Source organism: Apus apus, chromosome 5 (assembly GCF_020740795.1).
Source record: "Apus apus isolate bApuApu2 chromosome 5, bApuApu2.pri.cur, whole genome shotgun sequence".
Lineage (NCBI taxonomy): Eukaryota > Metazoa > Chordata > Aves > Apodiformes > Apodidae > Apus > Apus apus.
In genome coordinates, this window is record NC_067286.1 from 48,828,629 (window position 1) to 48,845,583 (window position 16,955).

The following is a 16,955-nucleotide window of genomic DNA, read 5'->3' on the forward strand; positions in this document are numbered from 1 at the left end:
CACTAGGAATGGAAAAGCAGAAAAAACTGTACTCAGAGATGAGAGAAAGCATGATGTGTTTATCTGCCTCCTGTATATCTGTAAGTCAAGATAGTTCTGTCTGAGATTACTAAAGAAAACAGGTACTTAGCAGAGAACAGCAGGGAAAGTAATCTGGGGATCACTGACAAGAAAAAAGCAAATAGATCAAGATAAACGGAGAATCACCCAAACCAAATTAAGTTTTTTAAGCTTTGACTTCTTTCTGGCATGTTGCAAATGACAGCTTTCTTGTGTGTGGAACTCTTTGTCGTATGTCTTGCCTTGTGTCTGAATAGTCCTCAACTGGTAACACACTGAAGCTATAATGCCATGAGCACAGTAATGCAAAAGAACTTGAAAGTGAAGGATGGTGGACTGGAAAGAGCACCAATAGCTCAGTCGCCGGGTCGAATGCTGTCTGGCGTGGAATTCAAAGTCAGCAGATAGGCTTCCTGGAAGGGACCTCGGTCCAACGGCATTCAAGCATTTAAGTTCACATAGCTGCCCAAACTAATGGCCTACTCCTTACACCAAGAAAAAGAAACTTTGATCTGGTAGTCTCTGAGAGTTCCAGCTTTACAGTTTAATGGTGGCATCTCAGACTTAAACACAGACAAGCTGTTACCAGTTCAGAAGAAGATTTAAGACCTTCTCTTCTTCTTTTCCCTGAGTAAATACATTCATGAAGATACAAGAATGAAGCTAAATCTTAGAACCGGCTGAAGCCAAGATGAATTTTAAATTACTTCTACTCCCTTGAACTTCTGTAAGACAGGAGAAGAAAATTTTGCTGTTGCCTTTGCTGTTTAATCTATGGAATGGTAGAAAAAGTCTTACTATTAGAAAGCCCATAGCTCTATTTAACTTTGAGTAATTCACTTATGTGTCACAAAGTAATTAATTTCAAACTCAATTAAAAGGAGGGAGAAATACAAAGGAGGAGTGGAAACAGATCAATAAGGAGAACATGAGAGCATACCTTAAGGATAAATGCGAACAGCTGCTACAAAACAGTACTGCTGCTATAGCTTAATGCACAATCAGTAAAGTCAGTTTTCCATTTTAAAATGTTGTGCAAAATAGATCTGAAGGAAGTTTAACTTCAGAACAAATATTAATACAATGAGGATAGGTGATTAATACAATTGTTTTTTTTCTAAAGTGATGTTATACAGCCAACAAGTAAAAAAAAGAGCTGCAATAATGTTGCCTTAAAAATACCTCTTAAGACAAAAATGAAGCTGGCTATGTACACAAAGAAAGGTAGAATCCAAGTGTCCCAAGTTGGGTTCAGACTACTGTGTTGATTAGGTAGATAAAGCATGTTTCACAAAACCCCACAGTAAAAGCTATATTCCACATATATTTTATATATATACGCACAAGTTATTTCTGCCTTGGTATGTTTTTTCTCACTTCTTTATAATCCAGTTTACAGATTAAGGATCACTTCACTGAAACAGTCCTTGACTCTTTTACTGAGAGGCTCCAAATATGCTACATTAATTCTTTATTTCTATGAATTCACTTATCTTCTATCCAATACTCTTCCTCTATTTTGCAGAGCAATATATGCAACCTAATTACTACTGCTTAAACACATGAGTCTTCCAGTCCATGCAAATTAAAAAAAAAAGTCTCAGTGACATAAAACCAGCCATATTTTTTAAAAATATACTTATCAGTATTGCATTAGATGTCAAAGTTTAACATCAAAAAAATCTGACTGGAATTGTTAGAAAAGCAATAGAATTTCCCATATATCTTTGCACTGAAAGGTGCACAAACCACATCTATATTGAGAAACCTGCATATCCCTTACTAACTTCATGCCTGAACCTAAAATAGCAACTATCAAAACAACAAGCAGGAAGGAGACAGGCTGTTTAAGTCCAACTTAGTGGAGGCAACGCATTCTGCAGGCTGTTTGCTAACCCTTCATTACATGGACTGCCCAGACTTCTGTTCTTGAACATGAGATAGAACTGGTGACTGCCTAATTTACCATGCAGCTGAAGCTCTGCTTTACAGAATCTGTCCTTTACACTTAAGGTGGCAATAAGACTAAAATAACAAGAATAGGAAGAGAGAAAGGTTTTCTGGATTTTGTCTTTTTCAGAATGACTTGTTTCAAAACATCTCAAACTTTTTCCAAGAGTCACATTTTCAACTGACACATTAGATTTTCACAATAGCCTCTCTTTATTTAATGGCTGATTTAGTACACAGACTCCAGTACAGACATACTTTCAAACATCTACATTTTGGACTGATTTTCAAAAACAGTTTATTATCAACACCTAACAGACCTCTTAAATTGGAAGACAGACCTGTTGAATTGGAATTACTATAAAAGAAGTAAGCTTGTAATACACCAGAATGTATGTTACAGAAGGATGAAACATCAGTAGAAATAGGGATAATTTTAAACTCCATATACTATAAGAGTAGCTATTTTTTGAGGCATGATGACTGCTACCACCAATACAATATAATATCTTCACTGGATGAACTAACATCAATCTATGCTATTCTTGGGCTAAAGAAAACTAACATATGCCCAAACCCATTGTTGGCAAAGAAAAAGGAGCAAATATTTGCAGCAGGAAGCAGAATAAAGCTAGTGGTCAACCTTACTATAGCAAACTGAATCGTCTGCAAGACAAGACGTTGTAGCACAATAAAAATATGAGACAAGTAGTTTATTTGGGGAAACTACTAGACTCCCTGAATAACTTTATTAGTTGGCTGGGTTTATTTGTGGTTCATTTTGTGTTTAACTGGGACAGACAACAGTACAAGGGTGTCGCAGTAACCTCCAAAAGAAGCCCTAGTGAGGGAATAAAAATCAAACAAAAGGTGGAAAAGTACAGGCAAGTACCCAAGCAATATAGCTCTGCTTGTGAACTGTTTCATACAATGTATACATACATACCACTAGTAAAACCTGTCCCCAAAAAGGAAAAGAATGTTCTTAAACAAGTTGGAGTGTTAATTGCTGACAAAATTTAAAATGTTTCCCAACAGTTACTTTTACCTATGAACATAAAAATGTCTGCATATAAAGTGGTAACATTTTATTAAAAAATAGAAGTAAAAAGCTGTAATAAAAGCTAGAAGAACAGAAATATGTCACATTCCAGATATTTCATAACTTCATCTTTAAACATATGTAAGCAAGCAATGTGACTATACCTCAGGTTTCAGATCTCTATGGACTACTCCTACATCGTGCATATGGCTCACCGCTGAAACAAGTCTTCGCATAATATGACTGGCTTCAGTCTCACTAAAATGTTTCTTTTTCTGAATACGTTCCAGCAATTCTCCTCCCTTCAGCAACTCCATTACTAGAAACGTGTGAAGCTGAAACAATAAAGAAAAGCATGGGATGTTAGAAATTAAGCACTACAAACCAACATTCATTCAGGTGATAGGTGCTATTCTGATAGGTTCTCAAAGCTTGAAGAAGTTAACACTGCTGCTCACAGCAACACAGAAGGCCAATAAGAAGCACCAAATGGCATCTCGGATGACATTCTTCCCATCAATCTTACTCAGACTGAAGAAAGTTGATCCTTTCCCCATGTCCGCCCATATTTATTTACAAAAATGCAGTGCTTCCATGTAAATCGATAACTTTGTAGAGAGACAAAATGCCTCTCTTTAGGCTAACAAACAAAGCTGGAAAAAGCTCCATTTTTGCTGTTTAAGCCTATTCTGATGCAGGGATATGTTTCTATTAATAGGCATAAGGAGTTAGCCATTTAATGTTACTTATAACTTAAGATTAAAGTACAGATTTTCCATTCTCTAAGGTCACTTTAGGAGTGCTCCACATGAGCACTCTCCTGGTTCATGTATAAAAAGCATGATGGGGATAGACTGGGATACATAGGGAGGCAAGAGAGTCCATGTTCCATTACAAAATCAGACTAGAACCACAGAGCAGTTTAGGTTGGAAGGGGCTTCTGCAGGACACCTGGTCAAATTCCCTAGCTCAGACTAGGGCCAACCTCAAAATTAGATCAAATTATGGCTTATTACATGCTGTGGATATACTGCATTACACTGAGGAAAAAAACAACTAAGGTGTCAAAATAAACCATAAACTGATCTCAGTATATTCTCAAATAGAGGCTCTAGTTTCACACTTGGTAATTTAGCAAGCTACTTGGTTATCTCCATTAAGTTACTAAAATGTAAGAAAAAAATGTTAGATGTGTAACCTTCATATGCAAGATTTCAAAATTATTTCACAAATATTAATTTACAATTCATGACAACCCCAAGGGGAATTAAGTACCTCAGTATCACAGATACGGAAACTAGGCCACAAACATATTGTATGATGATTAACAAAGTAGACCAAAGACAGAACCGGGACTCTTAATTCTTTTTAAAATGTTTGGGATTTGTTAAGAGTAACTGCAAGTTCCCTTGAACGCAGAACTTTTGCTTCACCTTCTATGCTGACTAGACCAAAGCCAAAGTTGTCTCCATAGTAACAATATGATTAACTCCTAAAAGTTATTACAGAAACATAGCAATGTGTTTGGCAAGTGCTGATTATAATCTGTTCAAAATACCTGATCATGAAAAACTTCATGTAACTTCACTACATTTGGGTGTCCTTCGCAGAGTTTCAGAGCTGTTATTTCTCTCTGGGTGTTGGCTTCCATTCTGGAAAAATTGAGCAGTCATTTTTGCACCAATTGTACTGAGCAAATTGCACATTCAAAGCATTACACCTATTTTCTTAATTGCTTGCAATTCAGCTTTTTTAATATTACAACCACTTGAGCACACTTAAAAGCATATTTGCAGTAAGCTGAACAAAACACTCCACATAACCCTGCAAGTTAGGACATTAAAAAAACCCCACCCAATTCAAATAATGCTTTTTATGCAACTGCAACTTGCGACATCAAAAGCTGAAATATTCTACAAGTGTTTCTATCTAAATCAAACCTTTCCCTTAGTCCAGGGCAATTTGACTTCACCTCTGTTCCTACAAATATTAGTTAGTTAAGCTATATCTTGAAGACTCAAATTATTGTCCCAATCCTTTTCCATTCTTACAGGAGAGAGAAGTACTTCCAAAGCTTTATGGAAAATATGAGCTCTTAGGAAAAGAGAGTAACATCACCTATATGTGACCTGTGTTATACAAATGAACCCCTAAACAGGCTATTGTAAAAATCTGAAATGGAAGAAATAAGACTAGCTCCAGAGTAAAAATTACTACACAATTCTCCTTCAAGTACTGAAATCTGTAGCCACAAACGTGAACATGGTGAACATTACAAAAATTATGTGAATGGGGACAGAGCAGAACATTTTGTTTTCCACTAAATACACGTGTAGATTAATTTTGGGCAAATAACGCCTGAAAAGTTTTGACAAAACTCTCTCCAAGAAAGTCTAAACCTATACTGACTTCAGATAATGGCCTTATGAATAACACAGAAGCTCTCACCACATCTTCTTAATTTTTGATTGCTTGCCTGCCTACCCACAATTAGGACTGGAACTGTGATAAGAGTTTTTTGCATGAGAATTCTGTTTTTCTGCCAGCTTCATATGAACAAACTAAGCTGTTCCACCTGCATCTCTGTTGCTGATGTTTAAACTGAAAGTGATTTCAGGTGCTTCAGAAATAAAAAAACCGGCCCAGATAGTCTTTCTACTCTAAACTACTATCAGGAGAAGGTGGATCTAGGAAACAGATTTAAAAGGTTCAGAAATAAACCTTGAAATTTGTGTGTGGACCTCTCTGAATATTTCCCCTCTATATGTAGTTACTCAGATTTTAAACATACAGTATCAGGAAAAATGAATGGGAGGCTCTAAACAAGTTTACAGGACTCAACTATTTCATTTGCCTTCAGACACACAGATAAAACCTCAAATTGTTGGATGGAGGCAGGTCCAGTACTACTAACAAAGCAACACCACAGGGGAATTCTTGATAGTATCACAAAAAGGTTTGCCTAGGTGTAGGATTCATTTTTTGGCACCTTCAACGAATAGGAGTGGAAGACTGTCTGACTTTGAAGCCAAGAAGTTACTAGAAACCTATTGTATTTCTCCTTTTAACAAGAATTACTGGTGTGGTCCTCAAAACAGTATTAACAGTTTAATAGTTTCTTACTCAAGGTTGGTTTGTGTCCATCAACTCAGAGTGTGGGTTTACTGCTACCTCTAAATACTATACAAACATGCTCTGACTCTGCTCACAGCATGCAATCCTAAAAAAAACCCGAAAATCTCTGTATACAGACCACTTCTTACCTTCATTTAGCCTGATCCACCAAGATGGAGGAGAAAGACCAAAAGTACATATGAGCAATATAATTTAGAGACATAGTTCCTAAAAGTTTAGTTCTATGGGAAAAGTTAAGTTTGCTTACTATTATCCAGAAACAAAAAAAATCCATGAGCTTAAGACGAGTTGGGAATACTGATCTGCAGCTCTGCTCACACCACAGAAAAAAATTTGAATACAGACATAAGGCAAAGATTTCCAGTTTAAAATACCTAATGTAGCTGTCTACAGCAGACTACCTGTTTGAGGTCTTATTATGAATGAAATTCTAGTTAATGGATCTCACAGGGTGAACTAGTTCACTGTAAAATACATACCTAGAGTAGGATTCAGTGGCCTAAGCATAGGAAAGTTTGGAAGACATGAGCCGTGAAGACATCTACATAAAGGTAGTAGTCACAAGACTGATGGGAAATGGAGGACAGACAGGACACCAACAGATGGTAAAATGGCACTACATAGATGCTTAAGTTGAAGTTACTTAATCCCACTACCACTGTCTGGTAATTCTGTGTCTCTATAGGCTCTACTAATAGTTTTGTGTAGGTCTCCATTAATCATAGCTGACTTTGGAAAACTGACTCAGATACCTACATCTACATGTCTTAATCTTGAACCTACCCCAACCAAAAAGCATGTAATAAAACACTTTAGCCTAGTGGACAGTTACTTCTGGAGTCTGGAAAAACAGAGGTACAGTCAAATGTCTTGGAGAAGAGATCACTATGAACTATCATTCTGATAGCAGAACATTTGCACTTTAACCCTTTCCTGCCAGCATCCTACAACACACTAGGGACATTTTTACTAATGAACGCTGCAAAATGAAGCTAAAAATCCATCAAAGAATTTCTTCTATTTATTTTTTCCCCAGACAGAAACTGCCAAAAGTATCTATTCTAGAAGAGGACCAGATGGTCCCCATATACAAAGCAAACCAGCTGCTTCCATTGTGCTGTTCTCTTCAGAATGTCCAGGAAACAAGACGCAACTTACAACTCCACAGTCCAGTTTTGTTGTACACACACACACAATTAACTAGATCTGAGGCAACCCACACTACAGATCCTTCTTAAAAGCAATGTCCAAGGCTTTCTACTGGGCTGCTTAGGAAAGGGAGCTAACATATGCCTGCACTCAGTTCACTTAGGTCTAAAGACAGGAGCCTTATACCATATACCTTACTCTGGTTAGCAGCAAAATTAGGGGAAATTAGGGTAGAATATAACTAGGAACAAGAAAAGTACTCTAGATTTCTTCTTGTGTCCTCCCCAACAGAATAACATTTTGTTTCAAAAGATTCTCAGAATCTTTTAAAGGTCATAAGGTTACTAAGTTTCTGTAGATTCTTCAAATAGGACATTATTTTAAAATTATTTTTCCACTTCCAAAAATGTAGCGAACATTATTCTGATCCATGGGTGACAGTAAGCAAAGAAAATATTTTTATTGTCTTATAGAATATTTATACCTTTTGCTAATTATTTTTACTGCATACTCTTGGCTAGTTTTCTTGTGTAAGCACTTTCGACAAATGGAAAAACTTCCTTCTCCCAATGGTTTCTCTTTCAGATCCAGTTCATAATGATGATAAAATGGAGAGTCCTGTTAGGAAACTGTCTGTGTTTAGTTCCGCAGAATACTTTTAGTATACACAGTCAAAGACAAAGAGTAAACTTTTGTGAGAATTTTTCATCTACATTTTAAAATGTAAAAGAGCTCTCTTTTTCGTAAAATATCTTAACTTCTATTTAATATAATACATAACTTCATTTGAATAACCAAAGAGTAAAACTTATGTTACATTAAACGAACATAATCACTAAATAAATCATTACTACTACAATAGCTTAAGATACAAAATATTCAGACAAACAGGATCAAAGATGGCTGTACATACATTTATCCACAAAACTATGTGGTCGCTTGAAGACATCACAATAGCATGTTTTCTTCTAAGGCTTCACACAGCTATACATACTTTTGAGCAAATACATCACAGAAGGAATTCTGATATAATTAAAGTAGCTTCAAAAATATCTACAATGGCTGGCTAAATAAGAGCTATCAGGAGTCAAATTACTACTACTACTATAATTCAGTCCTCTGGAAAACTAGACAATCATCTCATTTTTCAGATTAAACTTCAACCACTTCTTAGTAGTACCACATGCAAATTATAAACTTGGATCATCTGAAGAGCAATTACAGAGAACAGATAAATGCACAATGACTATTTAGTAATCTGTAGCCTAGCTTGTGATTGTTGCTTTGAAAGTTATATGGAGTTCCAAGTTACCTAAATTAATTCAGCTCTTGATATTATTATTACCTTCATCATAGCACTTCTGGCAATAGTTGTAGTCCCAGGCCGTTCATCCCCCATATAAAACTGAAGAGGATCTACTATAGCTGCGTTGCGTTTAAACAAAATAGAAGGTGCAACGAAAGAATATCCCTATTGAAATTAAGACATCAGAAAAGGGCATGGCTTGAAATCATTACACACAAACTATCAAACTGCATACAACACATTAGAAATTTCAGAAGAATTTTTCAAATGAATTAGAATTTTCATAACTTTACACAGAAACCATAATTGGCTCACTGATAGCTACATATGTTCAGTATGTACCAGTATCTTCCTGGAATTACTTACAAGATTCTCCACACCTATAGATAACAATATGGCAAAAATTCTGGTAAATTATGTTATAAAATTGTCTCGGCTTCAATTGTTTTGCAATAGTGATAAAGGCACAGACTTCAAACTAACTAGCTTACCTGAACACCTTTAAGTTAAGGCATGAAACAGTTTTAATGTTGTAAGCATTAAACCATTTTAAATTGCAAAACTGAGTAAGCTTCATATTAATTATGTGCCCGGTTTGGTTATCATAACAAGAAAAGCTGTGACTATCACTGCAGGATGAATCAGATCATATTACATACATAAACTGCTTGCTATAGTCACTACAAAACCAACAACTGCCAAAATATGATGCTATATTTTTGTACACCAAGGAAGGACTCAAAACCAGCCAATAAAAAACAAAAAAAGCAGAAGCAGGGAGAGGAGAGAAAGCAATCTGAACTGCTGTTCACCTCTGCAGTTTTGGTTCTAAGCTCAAGGCTGCAGAGGAGCTAGTTTTGCCCATTTGACATCCACACTGTGCAGGTCAAGAAGAGATCACTCTTCAATAGCATGGAGGAGATAGTAAGGAAATCTTGGTTACTGATCTGTATATAGTAGTATATTAATTAGAGCACTCCTACCAGACATGAAAGACCTACTTTCAACTCTGCAGTTAGCTCCCACTTACCAAAGAAATACCTCAACTAGAGCATAATGTGGACACAGGCAAACTACAGTGTTACTGTCAAAGCTGGTAACCAAGGCTGACAGGGTCAAGATGACAAGACTCATAGGGTATGAAGAATCATTAAAGAAGAGACTGACTTTAGTCCAGCAGATAGGACATTCATCTGGGAAAGGAGAGACATGGCATTTTATACTTGCAGTAGGACTGTTTCCCCCTTGCTCATTTTGCAATTGCTGAACAAACAGCTCTGGGAACAGCGATTTGGCATTATATAGTTAATTCCCAATAACTTAGAAGGCAAGGGAAAAATAAAAAGCTAGCTATATATGCAGAACTGGTCAATAAATTAGTACTTTCAGATTAATGTGGATTCTTAAAATACCTGAAATATTCTTTCTGAAGTCTGAGGTGTAGCTGCAGGAGAATATGTCGGATCCATTTCTGTAAACTCCTCTGCAAAATTACTGACATCCAATTCATCTCTGATTACTGGTTTAAATGGAGCTGGCACTTTTTTGGCAGCTAAATCATCCCAATTCATATTCTAAACCAAAATAAAGAAAATAAGTTTGAATCAAATGAAAATTTAACAGAAGCAGATATCAGAAAGAGAGACTTGTCCAGAAACAAACAGTTCTAACTCCATTTGCTATTTTCCACAGGCAGATGGAAAGCATTCACATTATGCCCTACTAATTTGCTTAGGTAAAAGTAAGAAGTATCAAACATATTTGTGAGTACCCAGAATTCAGTTTAAAAATAAAATTAAAAAATTTAAATCAACAGAAAGAAAAAAAACAGTGGAGTTAAGCCAAACAATTAGCATGACAACCTTAAATTTCTTCCTCTATTCCAGAAGAAACAACATTTATATTTTTGTAAGTCATAGCACACACATGCAGCATCATCAAGTCTTCACTGCTGATTTCTATGCTTAATTACTAATCTCAGCCTCCAGAGCCCTGAGAGCATAATGCCTCTGGATTCTTACTTAAATGCATGGCTAGAAATAGGAAGCATAGATATGGCAGTTATGAGAAAATGGTCTTATTATTGTAAAGGAGTAGAACTGAAATGAAGCCAAAATTAGAAAGTGTTGTATGAGGAAAAAAAATATCTTCCGAAACAAATGGAAACTAGACGAAGTTTAACTCTACGTTGTCAGACTCTTGTAAGAGGAAGGAAATACAGAAGGGATGACAAGAAATTCAGAAGTTAAAAAGGCAAGATACTGCCTATACTGAATGTTATTAAAATTAAACTGAAAGTATTTATTTGAAAGGTTTAAATAATACTACCAACTTAAAGTACTCCAAAATTTATATTAATTAAAAATATGTTTAACTTCAGAAGCACTGGAAAGACATACTTAGTTTTTTCAAAGCAAACAATCACAACCAAATATTAATACACTGAAATCTGAAAAGAATTAAAATCTACTAAACAAGACTAAAGATTTAATTAGGTAAAGGAAAATATGGAAGAGGTGTTAATAAAATTCATCATTAGTGATAAATACTGAAATTTTACTAAGAATGTTAGTGGCAACATTTCATTTAAAAAACCAACACACAACATATAACTTGTTTTCCATTAAACCTTAAACCTTCTGGTTTAAGTAGTCTTTCTTTTCTCTGCTTCAAGTTATTGTTAGGAACAGGCAGAATTCATTAAAAAAATCTACCATTCCCTTCTTGTAGTATGGACAAAATCCATATATATAAACACATGGCTATTCTGACTAACTTCAGTGCAATTGTTAATGTAATTAACACATCTCTAAGCTATTAACAAAACAACAGATCTTCTTTAGACTTTAAACTCTGAAATAGAGTAAGCAGTATCTGGGGAGTTTTGTTGTTTGTTTTACCTGGAAAAAGGGATGCTGTTTGATTTCATCAGCATCAGTGGGACCACAACCTAGCCTCTTCTTGGGGTCTTTCATCAAAAGACGCTGAATTATATCCTTAGACAATGCACTCATTTCTTGTGGATAAGGTGGCTCACTTTTTAATATTCTCCTGACAAAAAAAAATACATATAATTGATAATTATTTAATGCGTTAAGTGTTAAACCAACCAGTTACTGTACTAATGGTAGCATTTAATATTTCACTTAAACTTCTGTTTCACCCAATGACAAGACGATGACAAATGTGAAATCAACGTTTTTGTTTTAAATAAAGACTTGAGCAAATGTGGAAATTAAACATGTTAGAGATAAAATATGTAATTTATTGGAACACATACTGAGCTAACTACTCAAAAGAAATCTCACAACTACAACAGATAGCTCCACAAAACCATGAACTTGATGCCTAACAGCAGTCAAAACCCAAAACACAATTCCAATGTTAAAAATTATTAGAAAATAAAGAGAAAAAAACCACAGTTGGTCCATCTGAGTTCTTGTACCTTTTGTACTTTGTGCACTGCTCACGCCCTGATCTCAAAAGGAGGCACTATAAATTGAAGTGTTTTATAGAAGAGTAACAAAATTAACCAGAGATACAGAATGTGTTTCAGCTAATCATAGAAAGGTTTGTGTTGGAAGGGACCTTAAAAGTCATCTAGTTCCAAACCCTCTGCATGGACAGGGACACCTCTGACTAGATTAGGTTGCTCAGAGCCCCATCCAACCTAGCCCTGAATACTTCCAAGGGATGGGGCTTTCACAACTTCCCTGGGCAACTCGTTCCAGTGTCTCACCACCCTCATACTGAAGAATTTCCTCCTAACGTCTAATCTAAATCTCCCCTACAACAAAGGCTAGGACTACCCAGCTTTCTGAAAAGGGGACTGAAGAGGACTGGACATAGTGTCCCTCAAAACAATGAACAGTGAAGACAAAATGGATAGGAACCTCACTGTCTCTTTTAATATAAGGATGAGGACACATCAAATAGTGGAAGTTCAGAATCTTGAAAGCCTAAGTAGAACCACATTTCCATAGCTCCCGTGGTTTTATATAAAGAGGAAGGCACATTTTCCTTCAGTTACTCTGAACATACATACTGAATCTAAGGACTCTGAAGGAAAATTGAGAGTGCGTACACAGAAAACATATACCAAAGACACATCAACAGGCTTAAAAAGATATGCAAAACCCTTCAGCATACAGAGTCACAGAATGGTTGAGGTTGGAAAGGACCTGGAAGTCACTTGGTCCAACCCCTTTGCTCAAATGCAGTCACCTAGAGCCAGTTGACCACAATCAGAAGCGCATTTCCAGAAGCCTTCTGAATATCTCAAATGAGGGAGACTCCACCACCTCCCTGGTCATGTACTGTGCCACTGTTCAGTCATCCTCAGAGTCAAAAAGTGCTTCCTAATGTTCCGAGGGAACATCCTGTGTTTCAGTTTGTGCCTTTTACCTCTGGTCCTGTCACTGAGCACCACTGAAAAGAGGCTGGCTCCTTCTTCTTTGCACCCTCCCTTCAGGTATTTACATACATTGAGGATCTCCTACCGAGTGTTCCCTTCTCCATGTGGAACAGTCTCAGATCTATCACTCTTTCTTCATACACTTCAGTCCCTTATCTTCTCTGTGGGCATTCACTGGACTCTCTCCAGTATGTCCATGTCTCTTTTGTATTGGGGAGCCCAGAACTGAACACAGTACTATAGGTGTGACCACACCAGTGCTGAGTAGAGAGTATCATCTCCCTCAACCTGCTGATACTTTGTCTTCTGCAGCCCAGGATACTATCTGCTGCCTTTGCCACAAATCAACTTAATGTTCAACTTCATGTTTATGTATCTATTTATATGCATACTCACTGTGGTGACTTCAGAAAGCACTACACATAGAAGAAGGACTTAGAGTGCCTGCACTAAACACAGCGTGAAAGATTTTGAAGTTATGAGAGACTGACACTGGAGTTATATGGGGTTGTGTCAGCACTAAAATCTCAACTATTATATGCGTCTGATAGAGCTTAAGTTGACCACTGCAGGGCATTTCTAAATTTTGTTTACAGTTACTGCATGACATGTCTTTAGAGTCAGCTATCCCATGGGAAATTTCTTCTCCTTAAATACACAATTTCTTTGATTTTAATATATACACCTTTGCTGGCTGAGTAAAACATCCTTCTCTACAGAAGGCATGGTATTTAAAACCAACCAGAAATGCAAAAACCCCATGTCAAAGGCTTATACTACAATGTCAGTCTAATGAGAATTTGAAGAGGATTCTGACCTCATTTATTCCAGGTGATAATCTTAAGGACTTAAGCAGGAATGTCCTTGCAATGCTCAGTAAAGGCCTTATAAAGACAAACAGTGTTACTGGGAGTTTTCCAACACAGTCGGCAGATTGCTCCCCATGGTTAAGATACAATAAAAGGGGAAAACATGCTGCTAGCTAGAAGCTGAAAGATATCTTCCTAATTTTTCATTTTAATTAACACTGTAAAAAGCTAAACTAGACAGAAAGAAAAAAAAAATAAAAGACAACTATTTTGGTCAAGATATAGACATAAATTATGTGATACTGAGCCACTTTTCACTCTCCACTGCCTGAAAGCAGATGGCTGGAACTGACTGAGGAAGAGATGATAATAAAACATCAAGAGTGCAGAATATGAACCTTTTTTTGCCTTCACCAGGTAAAAGACAATCAGCACAAAAAACTGAAAGGATTATCATAGCTGACCAATAGAAACATTAGATTTATGCAAGAACTGTCACTATAGTCTATTATCAGTGCTACCAGAACTTTATTATAAGCATCACCAAAAAGATACATACCCGTCCTGATGTTCAGGGAATCAGAGAAAGCAATCACAAGCTGTAACCCTGTTAAAGGGCTGAGGGATGAGCTTCCAAACAGGAGTTTTCACCTTTACATTTGAGAATTACTCTACTGAATGTCATTTCACCTCAGAACTACTAGTGCCAGATTCTTTTGTTCAAGCTTTGAGCAGTCAGACCTATATGTGCATCCCCAGCTCTAGGGAAGTCTGAGACTTTGATGCAGTACTTAGGACTTTCTTAAAACCATCTGCCTTACAGAAAGGTTGAACTGATCTGTAGGGAGAGTCACCAATGTGATGTGGTTCACACTAAGTCTAGCATCAAACATTCCTTCATGTGACAGAGGTTTACTAACTCATTGCTATCTATTAGGAAAGCATCATTACATTATTGCCTATCAATTCTTGGACTCTAGGCTCCCATCTAACCATACAAATGTTGTAAACTCTAGGTTGACAGCTACAGGCTTTAGCACAAAATTCCAGAAGACACCATATGAATTACAAGTTGGATTTTAACAACTACTCCATCCTTTAAAGGATCTAGCAATCACTGGAGTCTTCACAGGGAGGAAATAAAGAAGGGAACTCCAGTATACACCTGGTATGCATCTTCCCAATAGTTTAAGCAAGAAAAGGTTTCTTGCAGAATAACAGACAAAATAACTTGGTAACATCCAACAGATGTTCAAATTTCATCTATCCTCCATGGAGTTCAAATAAAGTCTAACCAACTATATCAAGTAAACAGCATAGGCTACTATCATTCTACGATTCTAGTATTAGATGCTAATCATATCTTCAGCATATGCTTCAACAGCTTATTTTATAGGTTTACATATGTATATGTCTTATACATACATATATATGTATAAAAAAGGTAAAAGATACCTTTAGAAAATAGATATCTATTTATTCATAACCCCAGGTTATGAATAAGGCCAGTAAGATTTTCTAAGCTGCTACATGGTAGAAAAATAATATTCCAAAAACTTCATGGTCATTTTAAATCCCCTGATATTAAAGTATGCACTTACTTAAGTTGCACTTGCCATCAAAAAGGAATCCACAGTGTTGTCAAAAACGTTACGATAAAAAAAACTGAACACAATCTCTCATCAGAAAGAATAAAATAGACATGCCACCCAGTGACTATTTCTGACAGAAGAAATGAACTGTCCATTAGAGAGATATTTCAGAAGAAAACTTATGATGAAATTTAATCGCAGATAGCCATTGAGCCACAAAAGGGAATAAAATTATCTAGAAATATCTAGATTACTTCCCACTCGGGTAAGATAAAAGAAGGACTTAGAGTTATTTAGAAGAAAGACTTTTCATCCCTAAAGTCAGAAAAATCAAAGGCCACAGAAACTACGCTTTCAGGAATTGTGGCTAAGAGAAAACTGAATTCCCTAAGTCTGCTGCAATTGGCAAGTAAAGCATATTTAGGATAGGGTACTGAAAATTCAGCTGTTATTTCTTGAAAGCTCAGTTTACTCATGCAAAAGAGGGTATTTCTGAAAAGCCATGAGTATGGTTACAAGAATTTCTAAATTTAACAAGCTAGCATGTCAGAAGAGGCAGATAATTTCTTTCAGGGATTCTCTCAAGAGAGTAGCTCAACAGCTTCCCAGGCTGCAGCAAACTACACTGTCCTCTTCAATACCTAGAAAAGGGTTTTCTTTCCATCTTCTGAGATGTATTTCTGCTTCTCAGTCTTCTCACTCTCTGCCTGGGCTGCAGGAGCACGACAGTGTGCTGGTATCTCACATTTGTTCCACCTGCTGTAACCTCCCCTCAGGAAAAGCCCCAAACACAGTCCCATTGCTTGTCAAAGCCATGCAGCATCCACCATTCCCCAGAAAGTTCCACATGACTCAGGGAAGCATCCAGGACAATGGAAACAAAAATGTTCTCATATGTTCAGCCACACTCTTAAAAGGAACATAACATTCATTACATAATAAACTGCAAATAAACAAAACGGATGTCATCCTGCACAAAAACTGCTATCAATGGAAGGGATTTAGAAACTATGGAACTTATGAATACTGGAGGTACAGAAGAGAAAAGAAATCAAGTCTGAAATGCAGTCATATGGTTGGGAATACTAAGATTTCAGCTATAAACTAGAGGTTTATCAGTTGGAAGTGAAAGATCTAATTCCTTCTCCTTTTCTCTCAGTCCACCACTGGCATCAACAAGAGGAACCCAAGAAAAAAAGAATCTCTTTTTGTTCAGATGTTGAATTATTAGTTCCCTTAAAAAAGATCTGCTTGAAACATCAACAGGAATAAACCGTCAATAAGGAAGAAAGAACACCACAAGCTGAGCTAAGAAAAGGCTTTTTTCAGGAAACAGGAAGACTGGGGAACATCTTTAAATAAAGAAAACTACATTATCTATTTATTAAAATAAAAGCTGAAAGACTACAGGACTGCTGTCTATAAATGTGTAACAAAACCAACCAGAACAAAAGCACACTGAGCAACACCACAATAAGCCTGCCACAACTAAATTTAG

The 16,955-nt window shown here is 36.4% G+C and overlaps 2 protein-coding genes across 2 annotated transcripts in view; both read right to left on the minus strand.

Moving 5' to 3' along the window:
* The window catches only part of TTC7B (tetratricopeptide repeat domain 7B), a 215,422-nt gene that overhangs the window by 150,047 nt on the left and 48,420 nt on the right, over nucleotides 1-16,955 (minus strand). The window lies entirely within an intron of this gene.
* Nucleotides 1-16,955, minus strand: part of RPS6KA5 (ribosomal protein S6 kinase A5) — a 74,812-nt gene that overhangs the window by 8,841 nt on the left and 49,016 nt on the right. The window contains exons 8-13 of the mRNA XM_051622577.1: nucleotides 11,543-11,693; nucleotides 10,055-10,216; nucleotides 8,682-8,807; nucleotides 7,821-7,954; nucleotides 4,611-4,704; nucleotides 3,217-3,387 (exon numbers count right to left, since the gene is read on the minus strand). Of these exons, the coding sequence (XP_051478537.1) occupies nucleotides 3,217-3,387; nucleotides 4,611-4,704; nucleotides 7,821-7,954; nucleotides 8,682-8,807; nucleotides 10,055-10,216; nucleotides 11,543-11,693 (838 nt within the window). The remainder of the gene's footprint in view (nucleotides 1-3,216; nucleotides 3,388-4,610; nucleotides 4,705-7,820; nucleotides 7,955-8,681; nucleotides 8,808-10,054; nucleotides 10,217-11,542; nucleotides 11,694-16,955) is intronic.